General features: G+C 40.8%; 1 protein-coding gene across 2 annotated transcripts in view; it reads left to right on the top strand.

The window, feature by feature from the left end:
• cdin1 (CDAN1 interacting nuclease 1) overlaps window positions 1-16,889 on the top strand; it is a 78,918-nt gene that overhangs the window by 21,617 nt on the left and 40,412 nt on the right. For both annotated transcript variants that reach the window (XM_089005164.1, XM_089005163.1), the window contains 4 exons: window positions 473-533; window positions 5,546-5,618; window positions 15,703-15,782; window positions 16,563-16,612. In XM_089005164.1, the coding sequence (XP_088861290.1) occupies window positions 473-533; window positions 5,546-5,618; window positions 15,703-15,782; window positions 16,563-16,612 (264 nt within the window). The remainder of the gene's footprint in view (window positions 1-472; window positions 534-5,545; window positions 5,619-15,702; window positions 15,783-16,562; window positions 16,613-16,889) is intronic.

Below are 16,889 nucleotides of genomic sequence, written 5' to 3' on the forward strand. Positions count from 1 at the left end.
CCTGCAATTTGAGTGAAAATGACAAAAGCCCTGGCAATGGAGTGGACACATTTTAATACATCGTCTGTCAGTGATTGAGTTATAAATTAATTCAACTAAAATAATGTGAGTTATTTGTTAAATGCTTCAATAAAGTTCAACCAAAGTCAGCTTTGCTAGCATGTATGCCTGCTAGCATATTTTTTTTTTAAGACAGCGTGCGTTTGTCCTATAGCTAGGGAGGGAAAACTGCCTTTTTAGGCGGCAGCGATTAACTAACCACTTTATTCATGTCTGGCTCTGGGGGGGTGGGGGGGTGGGGTTTGGAATCCCCTGGAGCCGTGCTGCTTTAACCACATCGAGCCTGCCATATGCCACCCAGAGCAAAGTCAGCAGGGACATTAGCATGTCTCGGCTAGCCTGCGTTTCTCCCCTCTTCTTTCTGCCTCGCACTTATTGTCACTGCTTTTGTTCTTCTTTTGTTGTAATGAAGGTATCTGAGCGAGGCCACGGCACATCCCTCCGCTCCCATCTTGCTGGAGTTGGCCAATGAGGTAATGCTTTAAGGTCCACCCTTGCACCCCTCCAGCCCCTTCATTGATGTGCTTTTGTATCAATGCCTAGATACAGGTTGGCAGCAGTTTTTGATTTTCTCTCTTGTCTGTTAGTCATTATGAAAATTGCTGAAATAGGTCCGCGCCATTATCAATTATTTAATGTAATTAGCTCTCACCTCCATCAAGCAGATGTGAAAATACTTTGTTGTGTTTTATCGTGCAATTTTCCCCAAATTGCACCGGCCCGGGCAAAGTGCAAACTGCAGACAGGTGAGGAGCGAAGGGTCAGCCGTTAATTCCTCCTTCTATCGCTTCATTGCTTGTTTGATTTGACATGATGTCGCTGGTTGTGCGTTAGGTTAAGTCATGGGTATTTACAAAACCTAAACAATTACATATGTAAAAAAAAAAAACCAAACATACCGCATTCCAATAACAGCGACCAAGGGGGTGTTTCTGAACTCGTGCGGAGAATTTGCATGACTCCAAGCAAATTTGCTGGAATAAATAAGTTACAACTTGTTTCCAAAACAAACATGGATACACACATCAATGCGCAGTGACCACATGTCTGAATAAATATACTATATAGCCACAAAGAACACGAATGGGAACGTTTTTTTTAGAAAACACAGCAAGACACCAGCTCACTTTAAAGTCCCTGTAAAGTGAAAATAAATGTCTCGTAAATTTGAAACACCACAGAGCAGTGTTGTTAAGATTCCTGCCAAATGTGAATGATTTAATAAGAAAAAAATCTTGGTGCATACATAGTGAGGCTTCAAAATGGCCGCTCTTAGATGCCGTAGGCGTGTCTGCCGACGGGTATTGAAAACCACGGCCATGTCAACTGTCCATTAAACACTTCTTTAACAACTTGGAACATTTGTGTGACCCTGTTTCGCGGTTTTCTTATGACTACATATAACTTCAGGCTCCGAAACTATATTGTTTAAAACCCCCGTTGGTTGGAATATATTGGTTGTCCTTACTGTTCTTTGGAGGAGCTCTATTGTGAAAAAAAAAAAATCCACAATCCACAAGTTGACGGACATGTTGGATTTTCAAACCAAAAAAAACAGCTACCTCATGGTTAACAACAAGGCACTCTAAAGCCGTGACACCATCACATTAGGTTTCAGTAATTATCTTCAAACCTATAAAAGGTATATTGAAAATAACAGCTACATTTACTTTACGGGGTTGTAAAATAATAGGAAAATTTGTTTACATGATTCAGTGCAGCTGTTTTAGTTTGGAACATGATCCAAATGAGCTCAGCGGGGCAACTCACGTCTTTGAACTGAGATAATTACTGTTCTTACATGTTTTTTTCCATTTATGAGAATGTTTTTGATGTAGATGGTAATAATTCTTTAGTTTATTATTTAAGTATGTCATGCAGCTGGTGACAAATTTGAAACTATTCTGAGGATTTGAAGAAATATGGAATGTACTTACAAGACTTAATACGTGCACTTCATCAAGGTTTTTTGTTTTCATTTTGTGCTTCCAATTAGTCCACCCAAAGGATAAAAAAAAATCCACTATTTATTCATTTCAGAGTTTGTGAACCCAGATGTCACTTCCTTTTATTTATTTGTCATTTCCGCACATTGCTCCCACATCACTCCAGCCTTCTTTTTCCCATTTAAATCCACATTAGAATTTTTATTGGGTCCTTAGACCAGTCAATGGCGCTGAAGTGTTTCTTAATCTAAAATCAGAGGAACTCACATGCATCAGTAGTGCCTCAAAGCTAACTGTCATTATTCATTCTCCATTTAATTGACACAAGGTTTTTTCTTCCTCTTTTTAAAGGACTGATTCTGGCTCAGAGATAACTGTCTATGAACCATTTAACTGTCATTTTAATATGCTACTTAACATTTAAACCAAGCACTCATGCTCTCTCAGACCACTAATTGATGTAGTTTCATCCCTTTATGAGACAATATATCTCCAATGGCGAGAAATGATTAACAATGATGAAAACCGCTACCGGACCCTTTTCGCCCCTAGATGTCTCCCGTGAATATTGCCATTTTATGCCCAATATAGACTTTTTATGGAAAGGTCAGTTAAACATAAAGGCTTTAGAATAGATGCCAATGTGCCGTAATGTTAAGTCACGAACGTCTTCAAGCTTGTTGTAGGAAAATATTCGCGATGGGACAGGCGCACAGTTGACATTTTATGAGTGCTAGATAGCAGCACACCTCACTAGACCTCATTTCGGCTTACTTTTGATGATTTTTTTAGATGTATTTTGCACATTTCATTTCACTTTAGTCCAACTTTTGTGCGGGAGCTTCCAGTAAGGATGTAAGACTGCTACATTAGCTTCTTATGCTAGCTGCCACAGGCATGTTGATGTTTTAGATTACATTTCTGTTGGATTTGGACGTATACTTGTGCCTGACTTTGATTACCAATACTCCCCATTGATCTTTAACATTAAAATAAAATGATAAAGGGTATTTTGTGTTTTTCAACTCATTTAAAGTGGTCAACTTCCTGCTTATACGTTACATAATAATGTTAACATGTTAAGAAAGGCATTTCCCTTTCAGTTAATCACGGTTGTGAGAGGGCACAGTTTGAACCCTGGAACTCATTATGGCAAATGTAATTAATCTCTCTCGGAAATTGTGTTTTTGAAATAGGAGAATTATAGGTCAACCGAGGGTCACGGAATGGTATTGTGTTTGAAAAGTTCCACACTCATTAGCCCTGGGAAAGAATTAACCTTGGAATATAATGAGCAAAACATATTTACCACAGAACAAAAATGACTAAGTGTTATACTGCATGTACTCCGAATTGAAAACATGAACAAACTGATGATTAATATGAAAATTAGGGAGACACGACTACCTGAACTAATTGGGTAGTGCTTACTCAGACTGGGGGACTTAAGGTAAATTTACCATTTTTTTCCCAATACGCCTTCTCCGGGGATGCTGATGCTGCTGCTTTACTGGGAATTTGTCATCCTCTTACTAACCAATGGTGCAAATGGAAAGCAGGCCAATAAGCAGAGAAATAAGGCTTGACTGATACAAAGAGAAGCAAAATGTAGCCGGAAAATCTAATCGCTATGCTCTTTATTGAGAGTGGCCTTTTTTTATGTTGGCTTCTTGAAGTAATAGTAGTGAGACACTGACAAATGCAACTGACGTTAAAAGGAGAAACCCTTGCGAAGAGTCAATACAATGAGCTAAAAGGCTTTTTAGTTCCCTATTATGAAAACAAGATTAAAATATTCTTTTTTTTTTTACTTCTGCCACAGTCCTCAAAAAAAGGCTTAATTTGCTCTGAAGCAAAAAAACGCCTTAATGTGTCTTCTTGTAGTTGATGTTGCTTGAGTTAATTGAATTAAATGGTTTCCAAAACAATTTTAGTGTCCGTCATTGTGTCTAGCACTTGATGGCTAATTTTTACTAAAAACCATTGTGGACGCATTGCATCCAGCTCATGATACTACTTCTGTGAAGTGCTTTTGAATATCTGTCTGCTAGCTTATTGGTGCACAAAATACATAAGAAGTTTTCTTCAAAACTTTTGAAGACTTGCGCATGGGTCAAACAACAAGACCGAAAAAATGAAGCATCAGTGAAAACCAGCCTGTAATTAAATTGTCAACCACTCGAGTGGCACATTTTGGCCTGGCACATAAACAAAAACAAAACGTGTGACCTACCAAATCTGGTGAGACTGCATCTCTGGCAGCGTTTGTAGTATTTATTTATTTATGTATTTATTTGGTAGCACATATAATCTCTGCAAGATTCTGGGACATATTTTTTTCCTCAAACATTTTATCAAAGCCCTATCCTATTGCTATTGATCTCACGTCACTCGTGATACATATTCATCTTGAATTATCGGCCAGCCCGAATGCCAAATTTGACATCCAGGTCAATCTAATCCACAAAGATCCAATCAAGTTATCCGTGTTTGTCGAGTTAATAAAGGTTTAATTGCAAGAATAGGATAGATTTGCATCACATTTATGATTTGCTAAAAAGATTTTTTTTCTCTATTAATGAACTCAATTTGGTCCCCTTTCCCGTCAAAAAAAAAAAAAAAAAAAAACGAATTACAGTGATACCTCAGCTCACGAACTTATTTGGTTCCCAGAAAGTGTGTGTAAGGCGAAAAATTTGTCTTCCAAACATTAATTTCCCATCGGAAACCATTAAAAATCAGAATAATGCATTCCCGGGTCCCCCTAAAACATAATTTACTACTCAATAAGCATTAAAACTACACAAAATATACCTTATTTTATGTATAATAAATGTGCTATTGTATTATAATTAAAGAAATAAACTGTACTGTATAATAATGTTTTATTTACCTCTGTGATGGTCGTTGATGTAGTTGCCTCTTGATGATATCAGAGTGAAGTTGCCGTGCTTTCTCTGCGATCATACCCTCACTCACACTGTCCCCCTTTCGTAATCCAAACCAACAGAAGTTTTTCAACCTCTTCTATTGCCCGAGACCGTTGCTTAGACAACACAGAAACACCCTTAGCCAAACGTAGCAATGGTCGACTTAACGTACGGGTACTGGGACACTCAGTCACACAAACGCACACCTCATTCGTGTTTTTTGATGATCTTCTTCTTCTCCTCGACCATAATTTTCTTTTGTGTCTTCTTCGGCTTAACACTATCCTGTGGTGGGGTCTTTTTTGGTCCCATAAGAGCAAAAAATACTCCATTTAATAACAAACCACGTCTGCACTCAAAGAAAGAGTGTGACAAAAACTAGTCCGCCAGCCACCGTGGCGCTGTGTGGTTTGGTTCATCCGCCGAAAACTAGTTTGTCAGCCAAGACTATATGCTCACGAATTTAATGTTTGTGAGGCGAAAAATTCGTGAGCGAAAGCGTTTGTAAGCTGAGGTATCACTGTATGTAAATTCATTAAATTGTGTATTCGTACCCTAGATCATTAATTTTACTTATTTTTTAATAAGGCTAATTCTCTCGTTTTCCAGGTGGATTTGTCTCCTGCGCTGATGGCTCGCATCATCCTGGACAGGTTCCTTCAGGACCTGGAAGGCGAAATGCGTGAGTTTCCATTCACCCACTCAATCATTGTCTCCATCAGTCTTAATTGGAATGGTTTGTCTCCGGAATCCGCCTCCTGTTCCAGCCTTTGTTGTATTTTCCTCTCTGCTCCATCCAAATGCGCAACGAACTACCTCGAGTAGGTTTGACAATTGAGTGGTGGGAGGGCCGCCGCCCCTCAACTGCACTTTGGATCAATGCGAGCTCACCTCATCAGCGTTATTTATAACATTGAAGTCATTCCACCTTCATTCCCGGGTACATCCATCTAACATAGCTTCTCCTCCTCTTTATTCCTGCATCCTCTCTGCATCCTTGCCGGGCTCCGCTAAGGAAATTGCATTGGCAAAACGTGACAAAACAGAAAGCATAACAGTGCAGAGGTCATGCTGATGGATGAGCTGCAGGGGAAGTAAATTCCAGATGCTTTCAACCCTTAGCGTTTTTTTTTTTTTTTTGTAAAAATATCCAAGATATTGTCCAGACGTTCAGTCAGAAATGTTAAGGGACAGTCAGGCAAGTGTTAGTAATTTATGGTAAGCGCGTTGGATATAAAACGCAAACATAGTATGTATCATTGCTTTGTATGTTGTCATTACTTTTTGAGTAGTCGAAATTTTCATTCATTTCATTTGTGACAGCATTTCACAAGACAGACCTGAATTACCAGCGAGGGAAATTGGGCAATCTACAAATGATTAATGGATAAGTTTATCCTACTATTTGATTCTGAATTTCAACATACTCTGTCGACATGATTATTAAAATGGCGTTGCAGATAGCGGAATTTCTACCTGTGGATTGGGAACATTTTATTTATGGATATCTCAAATATTTTTAATTGGACTAAGCAGGTGTCTACTAACAGTGTACCTAGGGAAGTCAAGGCCAACATTTTCTGTTCTTTGTCGCACCACTAATACAACACTGATTTATATTGTGTTTGTGGAATATGACTTAAGGAGAACATCCACCTGTTTTTATCCATCTCAGTTAATGTTGAAACTCCGATACCAGGTTACTGTTACCACGTTCATGCGACAGAAAGTGACAAAATGGCCGCCCAGTGAGAAGGCTAAAAACTGGTGACATTTTCTGCTTAATTCATATTCAAAGGCAGTATTAAACAGGAATATGGAACCAGAAAAAAACATCTAGACTGGATTTTTACTTCACTAGAGAGAAAAAAAAATCACTTTTAAATGCAAAAAAAACATCACCATCAACAGCCCTTATGCAGAAGCCTGCTTGTTGACCAGAAAATATGTGCTCGCTATTTAATCACTACAGAGATGGAAGGGGATGTGCGTTATTTTCAAATTCACCACCACCAGGCGATTTGTCAACGTCAAAGTGTGATTGCTTTGGACCTACAGCGCCGTTATCCACTGCTTGTCAAAATACAAGTCGCCGCGGTTTCTGTAGCTGGTCATTCATCCGGCAGATGCAGGCAATCTCGGATGTTATTAGACCGCTTCCCTGCCTTGCTATACAGTGAAAACAGAATTTGTTGTTTCACTGCATGTTTGATATCACTGAAAACAGTAACACTTGTGAGCACATCATTGTCAAAAGGATAATATAATAAGAAACACAAAACGTGAAATTCATGGTACAATTTCGAGTATATTGTATTACAGTAAAGTCTCGTTATATCGATATCGGATATATCGATAGTCCCGGTTATATCGATACTATTTCTATGCACGCACGGAGAAAATTACATGCAAACAGGGTCGGATATATCAATAGTCCCGGTTATATTGATATTTTTTCGGACTCCCTTGAATATCGATATAACGAGACTTTACTGTATATCCTTAATATAGAATACCACACACACATTATTAGCAATCACTTTTTTTTATTTCAAAACAATCAGGTATACTGTAAGCGTCTTAAATTAGCAATTTTTGGTTCGTTGTGAGCTACATAGTCTTGAAGTTATTTATGTGGCACTACCATTGTCGCATATAGGATTGTGCTGCTAGCTAGCTTTAATGACACTGTTCACTAATCTCGGAGGCATAAGAAAAAGTGATAAGCATCTTAAATTAGCCTTTTTTTGTTAGTTTTCTGATCGTTTAAGCTACATAGTGTTGAAGTTATTTATTTGGCACTACCATCGTAACAAATAGGATTGTGCTGCTAGCTAGCTATAACGACACTGTTCGCTAATCTCGGAGGCAAAAGAAAAAGTGTGAACTGGCCTAAAATATACTGTAGTGTTTTGGAGTAAGTTAAATGGCTAATTATATCTCTTGTTTTTGAACAAGTTGTGTTCATCAAATCTATCTGCAATGCTAGCAGCCTCTTATGGTTTTCTGTGCAATTATGACTTGATCGCAGTCGCGTTAAAGACCCTATTGGGCCACTTGCGTCCCTGCTGAAAGCCACCTTCCACTGGTGTATTACATTCAAGTCATGCGTTAGCATCATGAAACAATGCCTCCTGTAGGGAATTGTCTTTTCTGGCAATTAGCTCACGGGCTGCTTTAGTGCTCGTGGCAGGCGCATTTGTCATGCTCCTCCTTGCACGCGAGTTCCTTTCGGACTCCAAAACGTCCTGTGACGATCAATAGACTTCTATATAAGGGACATTAACCCTGACTGGGGGGAGTGGCTCACTTTTTCTTTTATTTTTTTCCCCTCTTTCTTTAATTCTCCTTTGTATTCAAGAGATATAAGGATGGGGCCTTTGGGTGCTGGGAATATACGTCTGTACAATCAACCGTGCTGGATCGATACAGACTTTCAAATTGTGTCTTGTGCCTTCCTTGTTTTGTTTTGCTACTCACCATGACGAGCAATCACACACACATCCCGCCCCCCTTCTCAGTAGGTGCTTTCAGCAAAAAACATCGGCAAGAGCATCTGCGAAGCAGAACGAAATAGTATCTGGTGGCTTTCGAAATGAATCAATGGGCTCAAAGCAGTTTAGTATGTATTGAATGTGATATCAACAATCATAATGATCTTTGTCTCGTCAATGCTGATTTGTCCCAGTTGGAAGGGAAAGGTCACATGGGAACTTAAATGCAGATTTTGTCCACCATTTGAAGGTCGCGCGCCTTCGAAGCAGAAGTATTATGGAAGTGGTAGACATTCATTACTAATACTGAAACAATCCACTTCCATGTAATGTAATTTTCCATAAAGTCTACCTCAAAGTTCTCTGAGTTTCCTGTGTGGCGTTTGGGTACTCCCCTGCTACTTGTTCAAGTTTGTGTTGGCATTTTTGTTTCCTCTTAACTCATTCGCTGCTATTCCCGAATATATTCGGCAATTGAAAAGTTTTACATGGTGCGCCATTCCCGAATTTGTTCGGGTTTTGGTTTTTCTTGTGTGAGGTGCCGATAAAGCACTGGTCAGACCTCTGGAAATGCCTCTATGTCTTTTTATTTTTGATTTTAAAAAATATATTAGTCTGAACTGGACTAGAATTTTGATGTTTTGTGCAAAACAGTCTCTCAAGGCACCTGGTAGTCCACAATATGAGAAAATATGGTCATTGCATTCATTAAAATCTCCACTGTGGAATATTGGTTGTCATGAGCAGCCACATATAGCAAATGCGCTCCTCCAGCACCCGCCTCCCGACCATCTTTGCTATGCTTCAATCTCGTCAGCCCTCTTTAGGCTCCTCTCTTTGACAGGCGCTCTAGATTTAGACATACTTTTTCTCTCTCTCCCTCTCTTTTTCTCTTTCTCTTTCTTTCTCTCTCGCCGTCTCCCTCTTTCTCGAGGAGGCAATTTTGCTAGCTATTTGACCTTTTCCATTTTCCCAAGGCCCGGCTCCAGATTAGATTGCTCCCTGCGTGTTTTGTAACTGTGACTCGAGCAACCCGCATGATTTATAGTAGCATTCCTTTACAGAAGCCCCCGTACGTCAGGTTATAAATGTCCCGCGTTTGATGTTAACACTGCGAGAATGTTTCCAGGCTCCTTTTGATCTATTCATAATGGCTCGGGTATTTTTTTTTTTTTTTTGTGTGGATAACTGGATGTCACGTTGCGTTGCATCCAGTCAAACTTTCGAGTCCGCTGTCATTGTTAAAGCTCTCGCTTACCTGAATTGTTTGCGTATGCAGAAATAATGAGAGGAGCAACAAAAGGGGAAATGCACGCGGATGCAACAATGATCCATTCTTCTGCAAGTGCGGCGAAGGCGAGTTGGGCTTGACAAGTATACTAATTACTCCCTTTCATGAGAGGAGCTCCAGCCAGCCTCTGCCACAGTCTAATGGCCTGACCTATGTAGCCTCGCCGCTGCCAGATCCTACCGCTGCAATTCTTTTACACACATGCAGACACACTGGAATGTCGAGTAAGAGTCTCATCTCAGCGCTTTCAGGGAGAATCAGGTGGAAGCAGATCAGTTCTGCCCCAGTAACCTCTTCAGGGAACCGGCTCCTCCTACACCTCATATAACCATGGGAAGTCTAAAAAGATCTTTTTTGTAATACATATAATTTATAAGCGCCTTTCAAAACTCTCAAGGTCACTGTGTGTGTCGGACCAGAATCAGAATCATCTTTATTGGCCAAGAACAGTGATACCTCAGTATATGAACTTAATTGGTTCCCAGAAAGTGTGTGTGAGGCGAAAAGTGTGTCTTCCAAACATTAATTTCCCATAGGAAACCATTAAAAATGAGACTAATCCATTTCCAGGTCCGCATTAAAACATAATTTTCGACTATATAAGCCTTAAAACTACACAAAATAATTTAAATTAAAGAAATAAACTGCACTGTATAATAAATTTGTTTTATTTACCTTTGTGATGGTCGTTGATGTAGTTGCCTCTTGATGATATCCGAGTGAAGTTGTTGTGCTTTCTTGGCGATAATACCCTCCTCACACACTGCTGCTTTTCGTTAATCCAAATCAACAGAAGTTTTCCAACCTCTTCTACTGGCTGAGACTGTTGCTTAGACAACACAGAAACACCCTTAGCCATATGTAGCAGTGGTCGACTTAGCATACTGCTAGTGGGACGCTAAGTCACACAAACGCACACCTCGTTCGTGTTTTTCGATGATCTCCTTCCTCGGGTCGACCATAATTGTGTTTTCTGTCCTCTTTGGCTTAATACTAGCCTTTGGTGGGGTCTTTTTCAGTCCCATAATACCAAATGTATCCTTGATAACAACCCACGTATGCCACTCAGAGAAAGGTGTGTGTGGAAAAGTAGTCCGGCAGCAACGGTGGCTCTCCGTGTGTTTCCCGAAAACAAGTTCATATGCCAAGATTATATTCTCGCAAATTTAATGTTATAAAGGTGAAACGTTCGTGAGCTAAAGCGTTCGTAAGAAGAGGTATCACTGTATGTAGAACATATCAGGAATTTGTCTCCGGTGGAACATCATCATAAAAAAAATGCAAAGAGACACTCTGCAGTTATATTTGGGTTACTGTTTATAGAGTTAATGGCGACCGGGGAAGAAGCTCTTACATTTCTGCTGGATTTGGTACGCTTGGTAGTAGTGCCTACCTAAGGGGAGTCGCTGGAAAAGGTGGTGGGTATGCATGTTTTGGATTCTTGTGCAAGTCCTTGAGAGTGTGTAGGGCGGTGCCAAGGATTTTTTTTCTGCCGTCCTAACTGTCCGTTGAAGTCGGATTTTGTCCATTTTTGTGGCGACCCCAAACAAAACCGTGATGGAAGAACACAGGATTGATTCGATAATCATTGAAAACTAACAAAAATGACTGCAGTACCTTTTTTGTGAACATCTTTTTTGATGAAGTTATGAAACGTCTCAAAATATTGCTCCAAGAAATTTCAAGATATAATCGTTAAAAATACAATATGGAATGCTACTCGTTGCTCCGAATGTTCCTGAACGCAACATACTCATTGCTGCACTGCCATTGGTTACTATAGATCAGAGAGTTAATGGCGACGGGGGAAGTAACTGTTTAAATGTCTGCCTTAGGGGAGTCGCTAGAAAAGGTGGTGGGCAGGGTGCGCAGGGTCCAGTAGGATTTTCCGTGCCCTTGTTTTGATTCTTGCAGTGTTCGTAGTGTGTGTAGATTAATTCCTCTCGCAAGCGCCCGCCTACCCCCCATCTTCTATTTGAGGAAGTATTTAAAAAGGAGTAAATTGGAAAATCAAATGATGGCGGGGGGGGGGGGGTAGAGGCAGCCGTGGAGATTTGCGGATCTGTCGTCCAGCGTGGGGCAGGCTCATCCATCATGTCGCGGAAGCAGTCAATTCCTGGAGTATCTGTAAATGTTTTTAGATATTAGCCAATTTATATGCTCCCGAGATTCATCATGGAAAATCAGCTTTAGTGTGCCGCACATTAGCAAGGCCCTGTCGCTCCCGTGCTCCATGAAGTTTGATGAACGAGTAACCCCCTGTGCACAACCTCTCCACCCTGCGCCACAGCTCAATGCCTCAAGTTGTGTGTGGGGAGGACGGTGTAGCGTCAGGGGTGGTGGGCATGTTGAGGAAATGGCTAAGTGCTCACCCCCCCTCACCCTGATCTCTCCTCACCACACACACTTTGTGGATAAAGTGTTTTTTTAATTAATAAACAAACTTGCCGAGGAGCTCATCAGTGTCAGCGGCAATAACAATTGTCATCCATTATTGTTTATTACGATCCTCCCTCAACAAATGTTGCTATCTAATGAGGTTCCTCAGCATTTGCCCATAATGGCTTTTTTCACCCGGGCGGAGGAATTGAAAGAAATGACACACACGTGAGTCGCAATAAATCAATGTTATTTTGTTGTTAGCTCGTCGGCTTTTTGAGTTTGATGTTCCGATGCAGCCTCGTGATTTGTTTAACAAATCCCAACGGAGGCGGAGCGTCGTATTTGTTGTTTTTCCCTCCTCCTCTGTTCTTGACGTGTTCAGATGCTGACGGTGTGATACGGCGCCTTAGTCACAATTTATACCAACGCGGGACAATTACTGTAAATTTGGTGAATGTTTACAAGGGGGCAAAGCTGCGCTGCAGGGCTTTGTTCTCTGTGTCTGGTGCTCTTCAGATTGTGCTTTTTATATTCCTCAATTTTATGTATGTCGCTGTGTGTGTGCGCCTGCATGCACATGCTCTCGAAAAATGAGCTCAGAGTGTCATGGAGGAGCGATGTAGTGCAAGGGCGGGGGCGTCTTTTAATGTATCCTGATGTCGGAAGCTGCAGTGATGCGAGGGACGGCAGGCGCCCTGTTGTTATTTACTGCTGTATTTGTGCACACCGTCGAAACTGAGCCAGGCAGGGCTTGCGAAGGTATTACGGCGTGTGATGAATGAGCATTAGGGCAAATTCATTTTAAAAGCATTGTGATTTATTAGCTGCTCAGTCTTCGATTTTCATCACGTAGATGCTTGGCTGGAATTCCACAATGTCAGCGCGCAAGGTCATCCTCTTTATCGCTATTTTTAACTCTACTACAGCAAACACACACAATCTATGTGATTGCTTGGATGATGATCAATTATAAAGACAGGAATACAAATAATGCAAATAAATACTGAAGGATCAACTGTTTTACTTTCAAACATGATGTTGGTGGCAACAGTTTTTGACGTCAATACAAACCGACTCTGTCTACAGTCTTGAAGATGAGTCAAGTCAGCCACCTCACCCTGAGAGGAACAATTTCAGTCTAATTCCAGTGAAGTGTGCATGGTCCTCAGGGCATTTTGACAAAGGTTTGTCACAGACATTGACTCATTCATTGCCAGACGATGTGCAAAAATGTCTCCACTCTAGTGTCAGGGCTTTTGTCATTTTCACTTAAATTGCAGGACCCACAGAATTTTGAGTTTTAGGACGACATAAACATTCAATGCAGCGTAAGAAACCTTAGACTCTCTTTTTTCATCAGAAAAAAAAGTTAATTCCCAAGTTATATGGGTCTGGAGTTATCTGAGCTTGAAATGGGTGCGGATGTACAAAATAAATTACAATAAATACCTATTCATCGAGATCGCTCTTTAACAACAGCTGAAGCTGTCACAAAGCACTAACATGCACAAAAGGGAAATGCTGCGCCCTCGCTGAAGGGAAAATACATTTCCAGAGGTCTGACCAGCGCTTTATTGGCACCCCTGCACGAAAAAAAAAAAAAAACCCGAACAATTTCGGGAATGGCTCTCAACGTCACACTTGTCAATTCCTGAATGAATTCGGCAGAATGAGTTTTTAAAGTCATTAAAACGTGAACTTTTTAAAATCTGGTTTGTGTGTGTTTGCTGTAGTGGGGTTAAAAATGGAAATTCCACTTTATGAAACAATCTTGTGGGACTTAAAGAAGATCATAGTCTACTTCAGAAGTGTGTATTTGTGTGCGTTATGTGAGACCAAATTGTGGTGGTGGTCAAACCTCCAATTATGAGCACTAGTGAGACAAGGGCTTTAATGGCGACCGTTAGCCTTCAGGGAGGTTTAATACACATGACTGTGTTGCAGAAGCAGCGTCAAATCTATAAAAGGACCATTAGAACCAGGGGAAGGGAGGGGGTAGAAATCAATCCAAATGCCATTAAAGTGGAATAAGTTGCCAATATTGCTGATATGGTTGCAGCTCCTTTGATTTTCTTTCAGATTATTAGGCATACTCGAGTAGTGACTTTGTTAAGGGAAAACGGTGTTGTCTGCGGAGTCATACGTCTCCTGGCTTCATAAAGTTTCCCGCCTCATATTTCCCCCTTGCTTTATTGATTACCCATTATCATTTGTCATGAGGTGTCCTAACTCAGGGGGAAATTACAACCCCTCTTTCCTGTTTGTTAGTGTGGTATGGATCCGTTGAGGAAGAAAGGAAGGAAGAAATGAGCAAAGAAATAAAGCCTGTGCTTGGCAGTCGCGAGAGGGAGTGTGTGTGGTTATGAGCTGGAGGGCGAGGCTAAAACAGAAAAGGTAGCACAAATAAAAGAGGTTGTCAGTAAGGAGGGAGTGCTTAGGGCTTCCTCCTTTGCTCTTCCACCAACCCGGCCGGCCTTCTTTATTCGGTCAATGAAAGCTTCGAGCGCTTCTCGTTCCCTTCACAATCGCAAAGCCTGTAAAAGAACATCCGCCAGGTTTCATTGAAACGTCTCTTTGAATTTTGGAAACTCCTGAGTCAGTCGGTCGTATCACTCATGATGGATACAACCCGATTTCCTGACTCAGCAAGAGGTTATTGACAGTGTTGCAAAAAAAATAGAGATACAGACGCTCCCCACCTTACGAACGAGATTCGTTCGTAAGGTGAATTTGTTCGTAAATTGCTTCCCCGCTATATTTTGTATGGAATGTTTGTTTAAGTCAAACACTGAACGGGGACTTATAAAACGCAGACGGTCTAACAGTTGTAAAATAAATTCACACCTACTGTAGTACGATGATCTATTTCCTTGGGAAGCTGCTGGCACGTCATTACTGAATTACATACCAACAGCCATTACTTTTTGTTATGCATTGCATCCTCCTGTAGAATCAACTGAGTTGGGGAGCGTCTGTATTATATACTAAAATATAAAAGTGATGTCTGAAGGCTAAATTTCAATGTAATTTTGATTCCCGCACAAAATCTCTGCACTACTTATCAGAATCATCTTTATTGGCCAAGTATATAGAACACATAAGGATTTGGTTTCTGGTAGAACACGCTGCACTAGTATCGTCATAAAAAAACACATGACAAATAAGTATGGAGGACACTAATAAAGCTAATCTAATCTAATTATTTAGTATAAATGCGAGCTCTCAGGAATAACTTTGAGACAATGTGCAAAGTATCAAGCAGACAGTGGTTCAAGTCAGTACAGAGCTGGAGCTACAATGATTATAACGGGAAAAGGTGGTGGGCAGGGTGGAGAGGGTTCAGTAGGATTTTCCGCATTCTTGTTTTGATTCTTTTAGTGTGCAAGTCCTCAAGAGTCCTCGTGTTCTTTTTCTTCCTTTTTCTTTCAGTGAAGTGCAGAAATGATCCCTCTATTTAAGGCTCTGCTTTTATTCGCGCCAGTCGGAAAAACAAACCCAGCGATTCATCCTATTAAAGAGCTCAAAGACGTTTTTGTTACACCAACTTTACCGTGCGCTTCATTGTTGTTGTCCTTCTGTTTTTATCTTCTTCTCCACAGCCTCCAAATCAGTCCTCAACAGCATGCTCAAGGAACCATCATTAATACCAGACCGAACCTTGGCCAAGAACGTATATCAAGTAAAATTTTCAACATTTTTTGGGCTGTTTGTTTGTTTCATTGCATTTTGATGACCTTTGTAAGTGGTTTCAAAATATTGTTGCCTCCAACTACTCTGTATGCGTTTTCTCCTTGCTTATGACTAGACAGCATCACTTTCCTTACCTGTCTCTCTCTCTCTCTCTGTCTCTCTCTCTCTCTCTCTCTCTCTCTCTCTCTCTCTCTCTCTCTCTCTCTCTCTCTCTCTCTCTCTCTCTCTCTCTCTCTCTCTCTCTCTCTCTCTCTCTCTCTCTCTCTCTCTCTCTCTCTCTCTCTCTCTCTCTCTCTCTCTCTCTCTCTCTCTCTCTCTCTTCTCTCTCTCTCTCTCTCGATGTCTCTGTCTCTGTCTCTCTCTCTCAATTTCTCATTCTTTCTCTCTCTCTTCTCTCTCTCACTCTCTCTCGCTCTCTCTTTCCCTCTTTCTCTCTTTCTCACTCATTCGCTCTGTCTCTCATTCTCTCTCTGATTCTTTCTCTCTGTCTGTCTCTCTCATTCTTTCTCTCCCCTTTGTCTCTCTCTCTCAATCTGTCTCTCTCATTCTCTGTCTCTCACTCTCTCATTCTCTGTCTCTCTCATTCTCTGTCTCTCTCATTCTCTGTCTCTCACTCTCTCATTCTCTGTCTCTCTCATTCTCTGTCTCTCTTATTCTCTGTCTCTCTCTCTCTCTCTCTCTCTCTCTCTCTCTCTCTCTCTCTCTCTCTCTCTCTCTCGCCACACATCGTAATATTTCTCCCCCCACCCCTTCCTCCCTGTCTCCTCAGTGCACAGTAAACGACTGCTGTTATGGACCACTGGTAGACTGCATCAAACAGTATCCTATCACATAAAATTTTAAGCTCAAAATTGACGAGAAGCTATTGAAGGGGATGAGATGTGTCTGGCTTCACCTCACATAAAAGTTCGGCTTCACGCAGGAGGCGTTTGCCATCCTTCTACCATGAATGAAACAGGATGTGGAAGGAGATGTGCAACGACTGGGATTCTAAATGTGGATCGGAGTAAGAAAAAAAAAAAAAAAAGACAATATGTCGGTGGTATCGAATGTAAACTAGAACTTTCTTTCCTTGTATTTATTTAATGAGTCTTCT

This window comes from Hippocampus bargibanti, linkage group LG09, assembly GCF_051943395.1.
Source record: "Hippocampus bargibanti isolate YZ-2025 linkage group LG09, ASM5194339v1, whole genome shotgun sequence".
Taxonomy (NCBI): domain Eukaryota; kingdom Metazoa; phylum Chordata; class Actinopteri; order Syngnathiformes; family Syngnathidae; genus Hippocampus; species Hippocampus bargibanti.